Source organism: Tupaia chinensis, unplaced genomic scaffold (assembly GCF_000334495.1).
Source record: "Tupaia chinensis unplaced genomic scaffold, TupChi_1.0 Scaffold138757_1, whole genome shotgun sequence".
NCBI classification, from domain to species: Eukaryota; Metazoa; Chordata; class Mammalia; order Scandentia; family Tupaiidae; genus Tupaia; species Tupaia belangeri.
This window is the reverse complement of record NW_006198649.1, coordinates 1,173,760-1,189,307: the sequence shown is the minus strand read 5'-3', so window position 1 is coordinate 1,189,307 and position 15,548 is coordinate 1,173,760. Positions and strand designations below refer to the sequence as shown.

At 35.4% G+C, this 15,548-nt stretch overlaps 1 protein-coding gene across 1 annotated transcript in view; it reads right to left on the bottom strand.

Annotated features, from left to right (window-relative positions):
- LRP1B (LDL receptor related protein 1B) overlaps nucleotides 1-15,548 on the bottom strand; it is a 1,871,701-nt gene that overhangs the window by 1,836,546 nt on the left and 19,607 nt on the right. Inside the window, exons 3-4 of the mRNA XM_027765590.1 lie at nucleotides 14,407-14,472; nucleotides 10,456-10,623 (exon numbers count right to left, since the gene is read on the bottom strand). Of these exons, the coding sequence (XP_027621391.1) occupies nucleotides 10,456-10,623; nucleotides 14,407-14,472 (234 nt within the window). The remainder of the gene's footprint in view (nucleotides 1-10,455; nucleotides 10,624-14,406; nucleotides 14,473-15,548) is intronic.

The following is a 15,548-nucleotide window of genomic DNA, read 5'->3' as shown; positions in this document are numbered from 1 at the left end:
ACTCATGTTCCTCCATTTTGCCACATACTATGTCTTAACCTGTGTCTTTCATCAAAGGTGACACATACATATTCCCAAATCCAGTGAAAGAAATGAAAACAATAAGCTTTTGTATATACTTCTCATAGAATATTACAACAATTTAAAATAAAATACTTCACCTTTACTCTTTGCTAATAAACTTACAAGGACTTGTTAATTTCACGATGTTCTGTTGTAAAATATGATAGACACGATAATGTTGATATTAATGTTACTTAGTGAAAAGCCCAAAGCATCCTATAAATCTAATCTATCAACATTTTGAAAAACATTTATTCATCTCTCTAATAGCAGGTAAACATGTACTATACCTTATATCAATAAGTATTAGGGTAGGACCAGCAACAGTAGCTCAACAGTAATATAGCATTCTGTGCTTTGCATCCACATGGGAAAGTTGGTGTCCTGAGGTCTACCTGAACACATCAGGTACACAAAGCTGTGATCTGAGTTGGCTGAGGCTAGAGATAGGATCAAGGCGTACAATTCTGCTGGGGATCCTCTATTTCTGTCTCTCTCTCTCCCTCTTACCTTCACTCTTCCTGAGTTCCTATTTTATGGCAAAAATAAACAAAAATAAACTGTAAAACTGTGTGTAAGATAAAATGCTTTCATAATTTTAGTGGAAAATTTTCATTCTGCATGATTTTTGTCTCATAATACTTCCTCGATAAATTTCCTGTGTTATTTAATAGACACATCAAGAGATGATTATTATTTCTAACTATGTGAACTTAGATATGCAAACATTTTGCACACAGCTTCATCTCTAAAATACTGAAAAATTTTCAGGTTTTTTTTTTTTTGTGAACCGTCCATATGCTTTTCATTTATATTCCCACAAACAGTGCATATGGGTTCCCTTTTATCCAGATTTTATAAACAGCCATACTAATTGGGGTGAGGTGATACCTCATCGTGGTTTTGATTTGCATTTTTCTCATGATTAGTGATGTTTAACACCTTTCCATGCAATTTTTTAGCCATTTCTATGTCTTCCTTCGAGATTATTTTGTTGTGGAGAAGCTTTAAAAGGGTGAATTTCTGTCATTTGTCACAAAATAGATGAATTTCAGATACATAATGCTAAGTGAAATTAGTCAGTCTCTGAAAAACACATGTTTATGTCCTCTCTTATTATCAGAAGCTGAAAGACTCTATTGCCTATAAGTAAATAATGGTGAATACCAGAAGCTGGAAAGGAGAGATGGTTGGGGGGATGGGAGAAACTTGCTTCACAGATACTAAGTGTACATTAGCAAGTAGAATGGATCATAAAATATTATAGCACAGTAAAGAATATTGAATATATATTTGAAAAGAACAGGTGGAGTAGATTTTAAACAATATGAAGTAACAATAAATATTAGAGATGGTAAATATGTTTATTTTCTTAATTTTATTTTTACATATTGCATATATGCTTTGAAAAGTTGTTGATCTCCTAAAGATATGCAACTATCATGTGAATTTAGAAGTTGCAATAAAAATTTCTTAAAAATGTACAAAATTTGGGGACCAGCAGATGGTGTATAGGTTATGTCATTGAACTCCCACTATTGAGTTTGAGTCCCAGATATGGTGACTTAAAAATCATGCTGGGCACATATGTGTGCATGCTCAAGATCCCAAAAAGAGAATGGATGAGAAGGGATTGCAGTATGGCCACCCACCATCCCTCCAGGGATGTCCTCACTTTCCCTCTTACTGTCTATGTCTCTCTCTGAAAAGAACATGTGCCCTATGCAAAAGGCTTAAAAAAGAAGAAGGAACAAAATTCACATCTCTACCAAGTTTATCACTATTTTAAAAATGGTAACATGCAGGACCAGCAGTTAGAGTAATGGATATGTCACTGGACTCCTATGTAGTCGACTGTGGTTTGCGTCCCAGATCCGGTGGCTTAAAACTCACTCCGGGTGCGTGTGCATGCATGCCCAAGATCCTGAGAGGAGAATAGAGGAGAGGGGATTGCAGCGTGGCCATCCCCCCTGGAGGGTGATTTCTCGCTTTCTGTCTCTCTGTCTGTCTGGCGAGTGCACGCACCCTATAGCAAAAACTTCTCCCCAAAAAAAGAAAAAAAATGGTAACATGCAAAAAAATGATTGATTTGGGGAAGTTACTTATTAATCATAGAAACCTGGGAAAGGTAAGCTCAACAAATAGTTACTCAATCATGCTAAGACCTCTATCAGCTATAGTTCACAGACAGAAATTCCTCTTCTAGAAGTAAATATAACAAACAACAGGAGCTCAGCTGTAAAACCAAGAAGATAGCAACCAAGAAGAAAAAATCACGCACACACACACATGGAAAGAGGTTTTTGATAATAAAAATAAAATATACTATTAAAAACTTTGCTAGATGTATATTTAGGTTCCAATCATTTACCTGTAAATACATGGATAGACACTTCTTATAGAAATTTTAAAAATAATAAACAGTAGAATGTTAATACTTACTATACAAAATAAGATCAATATTAAAAAGATAATATGTGGATATATGATATGCACTTTGATTTTTTGTTTATGGAAATTAATAATAATGTATTGACAATCCCAAGCCTAATTCCTATAGAGGAATAACTGATAAAATTTTAAAATAGAAAGTAAACAATAATAGTATTTTCTACATGTGTATGCATTTATAATCCACATTTTATTTTTACATTCATTAATTCACTCAGAATTCTTATTACACCTGGAAAGAAGTTATTACGAAACCTTTTTTACAAATGAGTAAACAGTTTGAGATAGAAAAAATTACTTAGAAAAGATTATAGAGCTTAAAATGATGACTCTTACTCTTGATTCCGGATTCATCATTGTTACTTCCTGGTTGCTGAAAAGCTTAATGAAACTGAAAATTTTATAGTTAGGTAAGTTTTGAGAAATTTACATATAAATTTGAGAAATTTACCACTGTTTTGACACGACAATTTGAGCCTCATCGCCATCTGATAAATATGAGTTATAGGTTTCCTGATTAATTTGTATTAGTAATTGGGAAAAAGAAGCATTTTAATATTAACTCATATCTCTGTCATGATTTTATTATTGAAAATACCCATATGGATAGAAATTTCATTCATACTTTGATATCATTTTTTTCAGCTGGGTTTATTTAAACATGCTGATTTATTTTCAGTATTTCTAAAAAGAAAAATTTGAAAAAAGTTTTCATGATATAAAATCAAAACCATGTCCATTGTTAGACATGCAACCCATCAGGGTGTCAGTTTGGACAAGTGATTTTTGACATGCTTGCTTATCATTTTGTAATTTGTAAACCAAATTTTTTTATAAATATGTCAAACTTTTGAGAACTAGAAAAGGCCTATACTGAGAAGCCACTCATTAATTATTTCAAAGTTTATGACATTATAGAAGCCATGAAGCAAGTTAGCCACAGAGTATTTGCTTGTAGGATTTTCACTGGACATCGTACTGAGCCATTTGGCTCTATAACCAATGTGTTTAACGTGCTTGTGGGTTTCATGAATTCAACCATTTAAAGACTCTTTGGCATCCTCTGTTTATCTGGATGAAACCAAGAGGTAGCAACGAAAATAAATTATGACTTACAAATCCAGAGCCAAAATAACTTAGCCATCTGTATCATAAATTAAGAAATAGAAAATTATTTCTTCCTTTTTTTTTTTTTTTCTTTCCATGAGTGATGCTTCGGTTCTTTGCCTACCTTTCAGCAGTAGTAATTAGACTGTGAAGAAAATCTTTGTATTGGAATCTGAATAATGTATATCAGTATCTTCAAATTATATTGGAAATAACTGAGAATTAAGACACAGCTTGTTTAAAGAAGAACAGCTGATTTAATGAAAAGATCACATTCACAAAAGTAACTTGTTAGCAAGTGTTATGGTTTGTGGTTGTAGTTATATTTTCGGAACACTGATGTAAAAGAAAAAATGTGTATAAAAATTGCCTAAGTATCAAAATTCTTCATAATGAAACAAAATTGAATATTTTCTTTGCTTCTCTCTCTTCCTCTAGTTCTTTTTGTCAGGGCAGGCTTTCAGGTGACCCTAAAACACCTTATGGTGCTTTTCAAATAAATGTGGTGTTTCATTTCATTTCATTTTTGCAAACCAGCTGTAAGTTAGATTTTAATACCAACTCATAGTAGTGTACTTATAGCTGAACACATGTACGTCTTTGGAAGCAGTAAAACCATGAGTGAAGCAATAATCATCATGAGGAAAGAAAACATGTTAACAAGAGGATATTCTAAATAGAGCTGACATATATGAATGGAATCTACATGGTCAAAGATGGTACCAATCACATACTTTATATCAACATATGTACCCATCTAAAAAGTCTAACAATTAATAAATAATTTCAACCCATCTAATTTGAGAAAATACATATACACAAGAAATTAAAGTTTGTGAAACAATTGAATACAAATTTACCTTTCAGCCAAAAAACCCCCGTAACTTTGGATTAAAAAAAAAAAAAAACCTCAATATGGCTAATCAGAGAAGTGTAAATAAAAGTAACTTGGAGATATCTCACCTGCTAGAATAGCTATCATAAAAAAAAAAATTACTGGTGAGGATGTAGGGTAAAGTAAACTCTTTTACACTACTGATAGGAATATAGACTAGTACAACCACTATGGAAAACACTATGGATTTTCCTCAGAAAACTAAAAACAGAACTGCCATATGATCTAGCAAGCCCACTATTAGTCATCTATCCAAAGGAATGGACATGAGCCTGTTGTAGAAATATCTGCACTCTTGTTATTGCTGCACAGTTGACAATAGCCAAGACATGAAATCAACCCAAGCATCCATTAATAAATGAATTTTTTAAATGTGGTATATATAAAGGGTTTTTTTTTATGTATACACACACACACACACACACACATATATATAAATTTAATTACATATATGTTTTCATTATATATACACAAACTATGTGTGTGTATATATATATATATATATATATATATATATATACACTACATATATATGATATACTATTCAGCTCATAAAAATAATGAAATTCTGTTACTTGAGCCAACATAGACAAGCCAGGAGAACATTAGGTTGAGTGAAATTATCCAAGGACAGAAAGAGAAAAATTACATTTTCAGTCACACATGCAATATAAAAATATTGACTTAGTAGAAGTAGAGAGGAAAAGTGATTACTAGTCGATGAGAAGGGCAGGAGGGAGAGGAAGACAGACAGATGTTAGTTGCCAGATACATAGTTTGACAAGAAGAATAAGTTTTAGTGTTCTATAGCACAGTGGGGTAACCCTAGTTAACAATATTGTGTAGTTCAGAATAGCTAAAAGAGAAAATTTTTAATGTTCTTAAGACAAAATAAGGACTGTTTGTGATGTTGTATCTGCAAATTACCCTGATCTGATAGTCATACAGTGAAAAAAACAGTCACCTATAACTATGGACAATTATTATGTTTCAATTATACAATTTTAAAGTAAAAAATGATTGGCTTTTAGATATTATTCAGCAATAAAAGATATCCTGGTTGGAGATGATTCAGAGTTAGTGTGAGTTATGAGCAAAGGCTGAGGCTGTGAAGAGTGCAATGTGGCTCCCATTCCCTTCTAACCAGGCAGAAAAGACCATCTCAGAGGCCATGGGATTAGAGCAGGGGCACAAATCCTGCTGCCATGGACATCGTGTGATCAATTTGAAGCAAAATGACAATAAATATGCAAACATATGTTAGCTAAAGGAGAGTTGTAATCTTGGTCTGATTTACTTATTTGTTAAATGTTAGCTAAAGGAGAGTTGTAATCTTGGTCGGATTTACTTGTTAGTTTCCATTTTTAAAAAATATTTAGAGAAATATGACTGGGTCAGATTGGCAATGAGTGCCTAGATATCAGAACAATATCAATAGGGACTGAAGAAATGTTTTGAAAAAAACGAAGGATTTGCCAGTGCTAATGGCTTTTTTCCACTTTTAGACCTTGACTGTTTGATTTTCCTTTGGAGAATATGAGGCATAAAAACTATAAAACTAGATTTATTATATTTCATTTTTAAAAAAGATCATTTATGTTAAATAAAGATCACTTGCCCCTCTAAGTCCAAAAAAAAAGAAAAAAAAAATCATTGTTTACTACCATACTGACCATGTTAGCTTTTTCACTTCAACACCTGCTTTGCACTTCTAAGTAAGTTTTATTTTCTTTTCCATTGCTTCCAGGGCCCACTCACCTTTCCACCTGGGCACTTTCAATTTAGAGGCACTAGTTTTTGTTTTTGTTTTTTGAGTTAGCAAAAACTGGGACAGCCACCTCTTCTTTGTTATTGGGGTGGGGTGGGGGGTTGGGAGGTGGGGGGATGAAGGGAGGGGGAGTAAGTATTTCACTTTGCATGAAAACAAAGGAATGCCTATCTTGTTTTCATTAGGAAAAGCACAAAGTTTTAAACATTAGTTTCCTCTAAACATAATGTTCCAAATAGTGCCTGGAGTCGCAACATAGTTCTCAAATGCCTACTCATGTCAAAATATATTTGAAATATCGTACCACTTAAATAATATCTATAATAGTTTTCTCAAAGTTGAATAATATATGAAAAGTCTCTTAAAAAAAGGCAAATTATTTCAAATTCTCAGATTGAGCTTAAATACCTCTTAACCACTTTTTACTTAAGTGGTTTACAAATTTAACATTAGGTATAATCTTTGCATAGGAGATAGTCATTATAAACACTAACATAATAGAGTAAGCATGTGGCCTGGTGGCTGTATCCCTCATGGCTTACTGTATGATTCAAGGTCTGGAGCTGGTGCCTTGAGAAATATGCCAGGTGCATGTGTGTATGCCCCGAATCCTGAAAAGAGGGAATAATAGAGGAGAAGGGATTGTAGCATGACTATACCCCATGAATATTGCTTTCATATTTTCTGTCTCCTTCCCTCTATCTCTTGCTGGTGAAAGCATCTGCCCTCTGAAAAAATAACCAAAATATTTTTTAGGAAAGTTTAAATAACAAATTAAAATAAAAACAAAACAACATAGAGGAGTAGGTGGTATAATGGCTATGTCGCTGGACTCCCATGTAGTCAACCACAGTTCGAGTCCCGGCCCCTGTGGCTTAAACTCAGTCCTGGCACATGTGCGTGTGTGTCCAGGATCCTGAGAGGAGAATAGAGGAGAAGGGATTGCAGTGTGACCATTCCCCCTAGCGGGTGATTTCTCGCTTTCTGTCTCTCTGTCTCTCTGTCTTTCTGGCAAGCAAGCGCACGTGCCCTATAGCAAAAACCTCTCTCAAAAAAAAAATGATAACAAAATCTGTACTAATTCTAACTTAAAATGACAAATGATGATGTTTACTTGAAACTACATTGTCCTTCTGACATGACTACGGTGCTACACTGTACATATACTTGTGCTGAGGTTGACTCAATTTTCCTACCATCTCACCATCTAGAACATTCTACAATCCTTATTAACATAGCACATTTTGAAATTATTGGCCTTCGTTTGGTATGGATCAAACATGATAAGTCCAGGAATATTAAGACGTAAGATGTAATCTATGGTACCAGGATCTTCACAAATGCAAACAGAAATGTAGATATTGGAATTAGCTGGCTGAATTCAATTATAATATTTTTAGGTTATTGTGCACATAAAATAAATGAAAATCTAAAATAAAAATCATCATGTTAAATTATTAAAACCAAGATTTCCAGACTAGTTTTTATCGTTAAATACTTTATTTTTTATTGCCAAAGGGTGTGTGCACTGATCAGCCAGAGAAAGAGAGAAAGCACCTGCTATCAGAATGGTCATGCCACAACCCCTTTTCCTCCACATTCCATTCTATCATGGTCTGGGGCCCATTCACACACATCTGGAATGTTTCCCAAGTTTCTGGAGTTAGATTTGAACTGCTATCAGCTAATTGTGATCCAGCTTTCAGTGTATTGCACTTAATTCTCTGTAAGGTCAGTCCTCTACCAGAGTTCACAGTCTAATTGAAATAACATTCCAAATCTAAAAATAGATAATCGAAATTGATTTGCTCCACATTGGTGACTTAAGGGTGGAACTGGACATTGTCACAAAGCTTGGGCCTGTCCCTTGATAAGTTGCTGCATCTGATGAGCTCAGATGTTCTATCTAATCAATCTTTGCTGATTGATACCACCAGAAATTAAGGCATAGGCCACTGCCTGATTTTTTGTGGAGTTGTCCCATATGTCACATGTTTATAGAATATGCTCTCCCTATTCTGGAATCAAATCATCATGAAGATGTAAAGGACTGGTCTTAAAAAATATCTTAGTTCTCTAATTATAGATCAGTAAAAGTCTAAATCATTCAGTGTAAGTAGCTGTCTGTTCTATAAACAAAGACAAATTCAAATGGTCATCTGGGTGGATCATTGGCAGGAGAGGACATGGCAGTAAATGCGACTGCACACACGTGGAAAGGTCCTGGGACCTTCCTGTGCATCATAGGCATGCACATCCCCAAGATTCAGGCTGACTGAGACATAGGTGGAAGCATGAAGACCCTGTTGGGGTTCTTGTCTCGCTCGCTCGTGCTCTCTCTGTCTTAGGAAAGAAATAATCAAATAAATAAAAAAAAATACTTCGGGGAAAAGATAAAAAGAATATGTATTTTTAAAGTTTTAAGACAGAATTAGACAAAATGAAGTCAATAGGTAGCTAATGCTAACATTCAATTGTTCACATGTCTGGGCTTGCCAATTGATTGCTCACATAAAAATCAGCATGGAAGATGTTACTTAGGGCTGATATCACCTCATCAAGTAGGACCGAGTCAGCAATATCTAATTTCTGCACCAGATGAGACAGTCAGAATGTGTGAGATGAATATTTCACAGAAGCCGAATTTGAGTCTGAATAGAAGCATACAACCTAATGGGCTCGACTCCCTCCCTCCAGTGCCAGCATGACACTAACCCACAAAGTGCTGTTAATATACAGATAGAGATTGTTTTTCAGTTTTTCATTGTGTCTGTACTACATCAGAAATGACATACATGTCAACGTACTATCAGGAAGTCCAACTGGCTGCTGTGTGAGGTAGGAGACAGTGTAATATAAAGCAATCACTATCTGCTTACATGCCTACACTTATTTGGCAAATATGATCATTTAGCTTAGCTTGTTCAATAGTCATCGAGATATCCCAAACAAATCCACGTACACTTCAAACCTTATCCCAAAATAAGGCTGACAGTTTTCCATTAGCTGTATGTATAGTTTCATTGTGTCTGTACTACATCAGAAATGACATACATGTCAACGTACTATCAGGAAGTCCAACTGGCTGCTGTGTGAGGTAGGAGACAGTGTAATATAAAGCAATCACTATCTGCTTACATGCCTACACTTATTTGGCAAATATGATCATTTAGCTTAGCTTGTTCAATAGTCATCGAGATATCCCAAACAAATCCACGTACACTTCAAACCTTATCCCAAAATAAGGCTGACAGTTTTCCATTAGCTGTATGTATAGAAAGGACCTCTCTCTCTCTCTCTCTCTCTCTCTGTCTCTCTCTCTCTCTCTATCATGCACACACACATACACGCCCACACACACATAAACATAGACATATATGCTTATATACATGTCCATGGATAACTGACAGTGACTACTGTGACAAGCTGGTATTTCATAGATGATTTCTGAATCAAGTAATCATCTCATTGACCCAAATAACTCACATTCTATCTAATCATAAAAGGATACAGTAAAATACGGGCATTTAGGGCAAAGCTTTTAGCTTGATTTGTTTGATTTCTTTTCATTTTGATGTGACACAAGTCAGATTGCCTCCCTTCTGAGTTCTACTGATCAAACTCTGGCTTTTGCCTGGTTCAAACAAAACCTGATGTCTATACTCTCCATTGCCTCTGGCATTTCTCTGTGCCTCCCTCAAAGCTCACCAGGAAGTGATGGAGCCAGATCTCAGCCAATTGTATTCCTCTACCAGAAGGATGCCCAGAGCTACAAAGGGCTCCCATGGGTGGCAAAAACACATCACAAAGTCACTTTAATACAATGAAAATATGTCTGTGGTCTTTGAGATTGGGGCTGAAACTCATGGAATTCAAGTCTTTGTCTCATGGGTTAGAAAATCAGATTCAATCTTGTTTTGGTGGTAAATTATACTGATTAAAAGTCAATGATTGATCTGACACATTGCTAATTGTAGAAGATTAATTATACCAGGAATAAGAAAAAGGAGAATGAAACCAATCCAAGTCTACAAATGATAGACGATGCTTCTTCACACTAAAAGTGCTTTGCAGGATCCATTATCTTGGTCCACCTGTCAGGCCATATATGAAAGCTTCCTGCATCTAAGGGCAATGAGAAAAACGGCAGGCAACATCACATAAAATATACCAGCAGGAAGTACATTTGTTGTGGCAGCAAGTGTTACATCCTTATTATCAGGAGATATTACCTGCATGTCATCACTATAAAGCCCTTTCCATTTGCCATAATTTGTTACAGAATAAAAGGGTTTTGATAACAACAAGCAGGTGAGGCACAGCGTGGAAGATGTGCAACCTGTCATTCCAAAATGAAAATAGTTTATTGCCTCAGTGTAGTCTATTCAAATAATGGTTGAAGCCCACTGTCCGACTGCATTATTATCAGGCCACAGCCTTCTGCACAGAGATGTGTTAGCCAAATTGTTCTTCATCACTAAAATGTGTGTTCATGATTTATGAGAGCTGAATGAATTACTCACAAAGAATCACCTTCTCAAAAATATTGATGCTAAGTTGAAACTAAAATTATTTAATCCCAATATACATGAGGGTGGCTGTGTAAAGCCACTATTTCTTTGCAATCTAAAGAGACAGGCTAATAAAAAGCTCTCATATAGCTTTAATTGGCGCTGCTTGTATGCTGACGAAATTTGCTAGTTAAATCACAGCTTTAATGAAGATTTAGTTCCCAAAGTCTGTCTTCTCCCAAACATAACAATTTCGAAGAAATCAAAAGTGCCCTGTCATGTGGCATATGCTGTGGTAAATACCTTTTATTACATTCAACAGAAAAGTAAATAGACAATTTAAATAAACTCTAGGCAATCGGAATCATACACCTGCCTCTTTGCCTATTTTTCTGTTAGAGGAAATTGCCAAGTTTATAAATGAGATCAGAGCTTGCAGCACTCTCTATAAACACTATGTGCCTCTGGGATTCAGGTGGGAGCTAGCTTTTGAAACATTTCCAATTACAATACTCCTTTACAGGTATAAATTGGACTTGTCTCTGTACTTCTAGAAAATACAGGCAAATAGTCTACTTTGTAGACCAAAGCTTCATTAAGTTTATCTTCTTTTCTTTTTCTCCTTAGCAACTTTATTTTGCTTTTGCTTTTGGAAAATCTCACGTAGACAAAGAAAAAGAAATGACTCATTTTTTATAAAAAAAAAAATAGACAATAATTTCAAAATAAGATACTGCACCTCAGAAATGGATTTCACTTCCAAGAACATTTCAGCTTTGCTCTGATACACTGTCGGTATCCAGCCACCCCCTGAGTTTTCATTGACAACTCCTTGCATTTTAAGTAAAATCCTTACCCCCTGCTCGGGTGCTATTGTACTGACTGTGCAGTCAAATGTCTAACTGGGCTGAGACACACAAAGTGCAACCTGGAATGCCTCTGTGATAACACTTGAGCAGATGAACATGCTCCCTGGAATTATATGGGGCAACTTGTGTGACATAAGGCAGTTTGCTGTCTCAAGTGCCACTGTAATTTTTTTTGTGTGATTTATATTTATGATTGCCTGATTTAGTTTACCCCCCCATTAATATAGAGAAGTATGCATTATTAAAATGATGCATCAAATGTTTATCCTTTTAATCAAGAAAATAGAGCCATTACGCTGCATACACTCTAAGTCAGGTAAATAAAATTCATTTGTAACAAAAGATACAAGCATTCAACCAAAATAATAAAAATGGACCTTGACAAGAGCTACCTATTCACACATGTTCTAACTTCTAAGTATGTATGTGAATCATTTTTGCTGGTATACAATCATTTTTGCTGATTATACCTATCTGTGGCACTGTACATCCCTCAAGAGTTGTGTACCAATATTTTTTCTAAATAATCCTGTACTTTTTAAATACCAGTAGTAACATGCCACATTGTCAACCTCACTTACAATTTAAATATTCAAGTATCAAAGCAATATTGTATACAGATTACTTCACTTACTCCTCAGGCTATGCCTGTGGGATTCAGAAAAGATCATTTCAGTTTATATAAAGGGATCTACTGCTAAAACATTTTCTAAAATAAAAAATCATTTCCAAAAGAAAGATTCCTAATTTTATATCGTCAATGTATAATTATATAAATATATTGAAAATATAAATTGGGCGACCAGCAGTTAACGTCATGGCTATATTGTTGGACTCCCATGTAGTCAACCGTGGTTCGAGTCCCAGACCTGGTGGCTTAAACTCACACCGGGCGCGTGTGCGTTCGTGCCCAAGATCCCGAGAGGAGAATGGAGGAGAAGGGATTGTGGGCGTGACCATCTCCCCTGGAGGGTGATTTCTCACTTTCTGTCTCGCTGTCTCTGTCTTTCTGGTGAGTGCACGTGCCCCATAGCAAAAACCTCTCCAAAAAAAAAAAGGAAAGATAATATAAACTAGAATAGTCACAAGGGTAACCAAAGTCTATTTGAATTATTACATTGTATCTGTACATTAAAAAATTTGCTGTCTTCAACCGTATTTCAGTGGTTTTCAAATTTTAAACACAAAATCTATAAGTGGTCACAAAGAGTAGTAGAATTGAAGAAATCCAAATTCTTTTCCTTCATTTTTACAATTCATATACTATTATTTCTTACTTTAAATCTACTGTTTAAATGCAAGAACATGTAGCACATTTCAACTGTGTCTGAAGGGAGCTAGTATAATTCCCCAGAATAATTCCAAGCTGATGTGAATTTTCTCTTAAACAAGTGAAGCTGTATCCTACTGAGCAAATGGAAATTCTTCATAGTAATGTGTGTATATGTTCCCAATATTTATTGAAGAATAAAGCATGCAATATTTATTTAAGGATAACAATATAAGGTTTACATTTATATCATTAAAACTCTATAATAACTACAGCAATTGTTTAAACCTTAGACAAATCTGGGAAGAATATTCTGTCACTGATATTGTTCAGAACTGTTAGCACAAATACATAATAAAAGTTCAATGAACTTTTAGCCAGTTTTATTATTATTTTTGAATGTCTGTAGACTATTTCTTCTTCTACTGCATAAACCTGGTATTGACAGATCCCACCTTCCCACCCTGGGTATACCTGCAACGTTTATTATTCTTCAATATAGACAGTGATAACTAGCTGGTAAGGTGGGAAAATGTTCTTAGCCATAGTAATGCGTAAATCATTTTTAACTACTTTAGTGACAAATTTTAAAGTAAAATCAAAGAATCTTATAGTCACTCTTTAATTAATTCTTAAACATCTGTATCTATGAGGTTGGGAACTGGGTGATACCAGATCTATATTATAGATTTGAGGAGACAGTTACAGGAAAGTAAAGTAACTTCACGATACACAACAAGCCATTGTTAAATCTGTATTGGATTCTGAGCTTCCACCCCTGAAATCCATACCTAACGACAGCTTTCCCTTTACATCACGAGATTCTACTGTTTGAAAACACCTGATTTTGTCACTAAACTGGTTCGCCATTAATAAACTATTCACCAAAACAACTTATTGAGGGCCTTCTTGAGTGTAAAGAAAATTAGATAAAACTAGGCAAGGAAAGGCAATTAATTTTTAAATATCTGGCAGGAGATGAGTGAATAGGGCATTTTAAATAAAATGCATAAAGAATATTAATTGACTTAGCTCCCATCACTCGAGAAAGTATAATTTTGGAAAGATTTTTGCCATAGTGGTATGTGCTTGCTAGAGAGAAACAGAGAGAGAGAGACAGGGAGAGGGAAAATGAGAAATCACTCTAAGAAGGGATGACCACGCCACAATCCTATAATATGCAAATTTAAATTAAAAGTGTAATGGATGGATCAGGCACTTAAAGTGATGAGAGGACAGCGGTTGGGTTTGGTTAGGAAAGATAAATAGGCATACCCATGTAAATAACGGGTATGAACACTACAAGCTATCCAAACAAACAGCGGCAAGAGCTTTGGGAATGAATACGTATCAGAGAAAAAGAAAGGCAATGGAGTTACAGGCAAAGGTAATTAGAACTCTATACTAAGTTTGAATTTTATGTAAGTGAAATAAAACACAATTTTAAATTTTCAGCAGAGAAATAAACTTACCTGAACAATTAAATTTAAGAAGAGCAGCGATGGGCTGTGTTGACCACAGTATGTAGGGACCACAAACTGTGGAACAGAACAGAAGGAACACTGGTTTGGAGACTATTAGTGTACTCCAGACAAGGCACAATGTTGGTGCGGTCTCTAATTTTAGTAGCAGGCATGTTCAGAAATGGTCAGACCAGAGCTATGCTTACAGAGTCAGCTACCAGCAAGTATTGATAACGAGGATGTGGGACAAGAAGGAAGGGATGAAACAGGGATAAATCTTGGGACTGATCCTGCTGAGTTGGTATATGGTGGTCTCATTTCCTAAAATGAGAGGTGCTCAAGGGAGCATAAAATAGGGATATTGGGTAATATTTCTTTTCGGACCTGTTGGCTTTGAAGTTTCTATGAGGCAGTAGGTACTGAGCCTGACTCCAAGGGATGAGATTCAGGCTCAATATCTAAATTCGAAAACCATTAATGAATAAAATCTAGAGCCATGAACTAAATGGTACCACTTAAGGAAAGAACAAGGGGAAATAGAAGATGACTTGGGAGGAGGGAGAAAAATGGGTAACTTGAACATGTAGAAAACTTTTAGAACAAGACTATCTATGATATATTAGAGAAACAAAAGGAACATTGTCAACTGACAGGCAGGAAAATCAGAGTAGTGTTATGTCATGAAAATTTAGGAAAAAAAGTTTGGACAAAGAAGAAAATATCACCTGTTTTAATTGCTGCTGACAAGTCTAATAAGACGAGGACAGACAGTTGACCACCAACTTGGGCAAACTCCAGTTTTTCAGTAAGATACTTTCTAGTTAAGTGGTGAGAGTTAGAGCCCAATTAGAGATAATTAAGAAGATAATGGACAGTGAAAAGGGAAATCCATAGAGTATAGACAACGTTATTTATCTTTATCACAATTGTGACTCACCTCTAGTCTCAGCCAGAACACAGGCACGTACATACACGCCAGGCATGCTCATGAAGAATCTGGGATAGCCAGGTGGGTTTGATTGTGTTACCACGTGGCCCAAGAATTCCAGAGGGTGTGTGCACATATGCATGAATGCACAGACATATATGCATACATGTGAGAGAGAGTGAGAAAGAAAGAGAATACTGCCCAGTGAGACCATACAATGCTG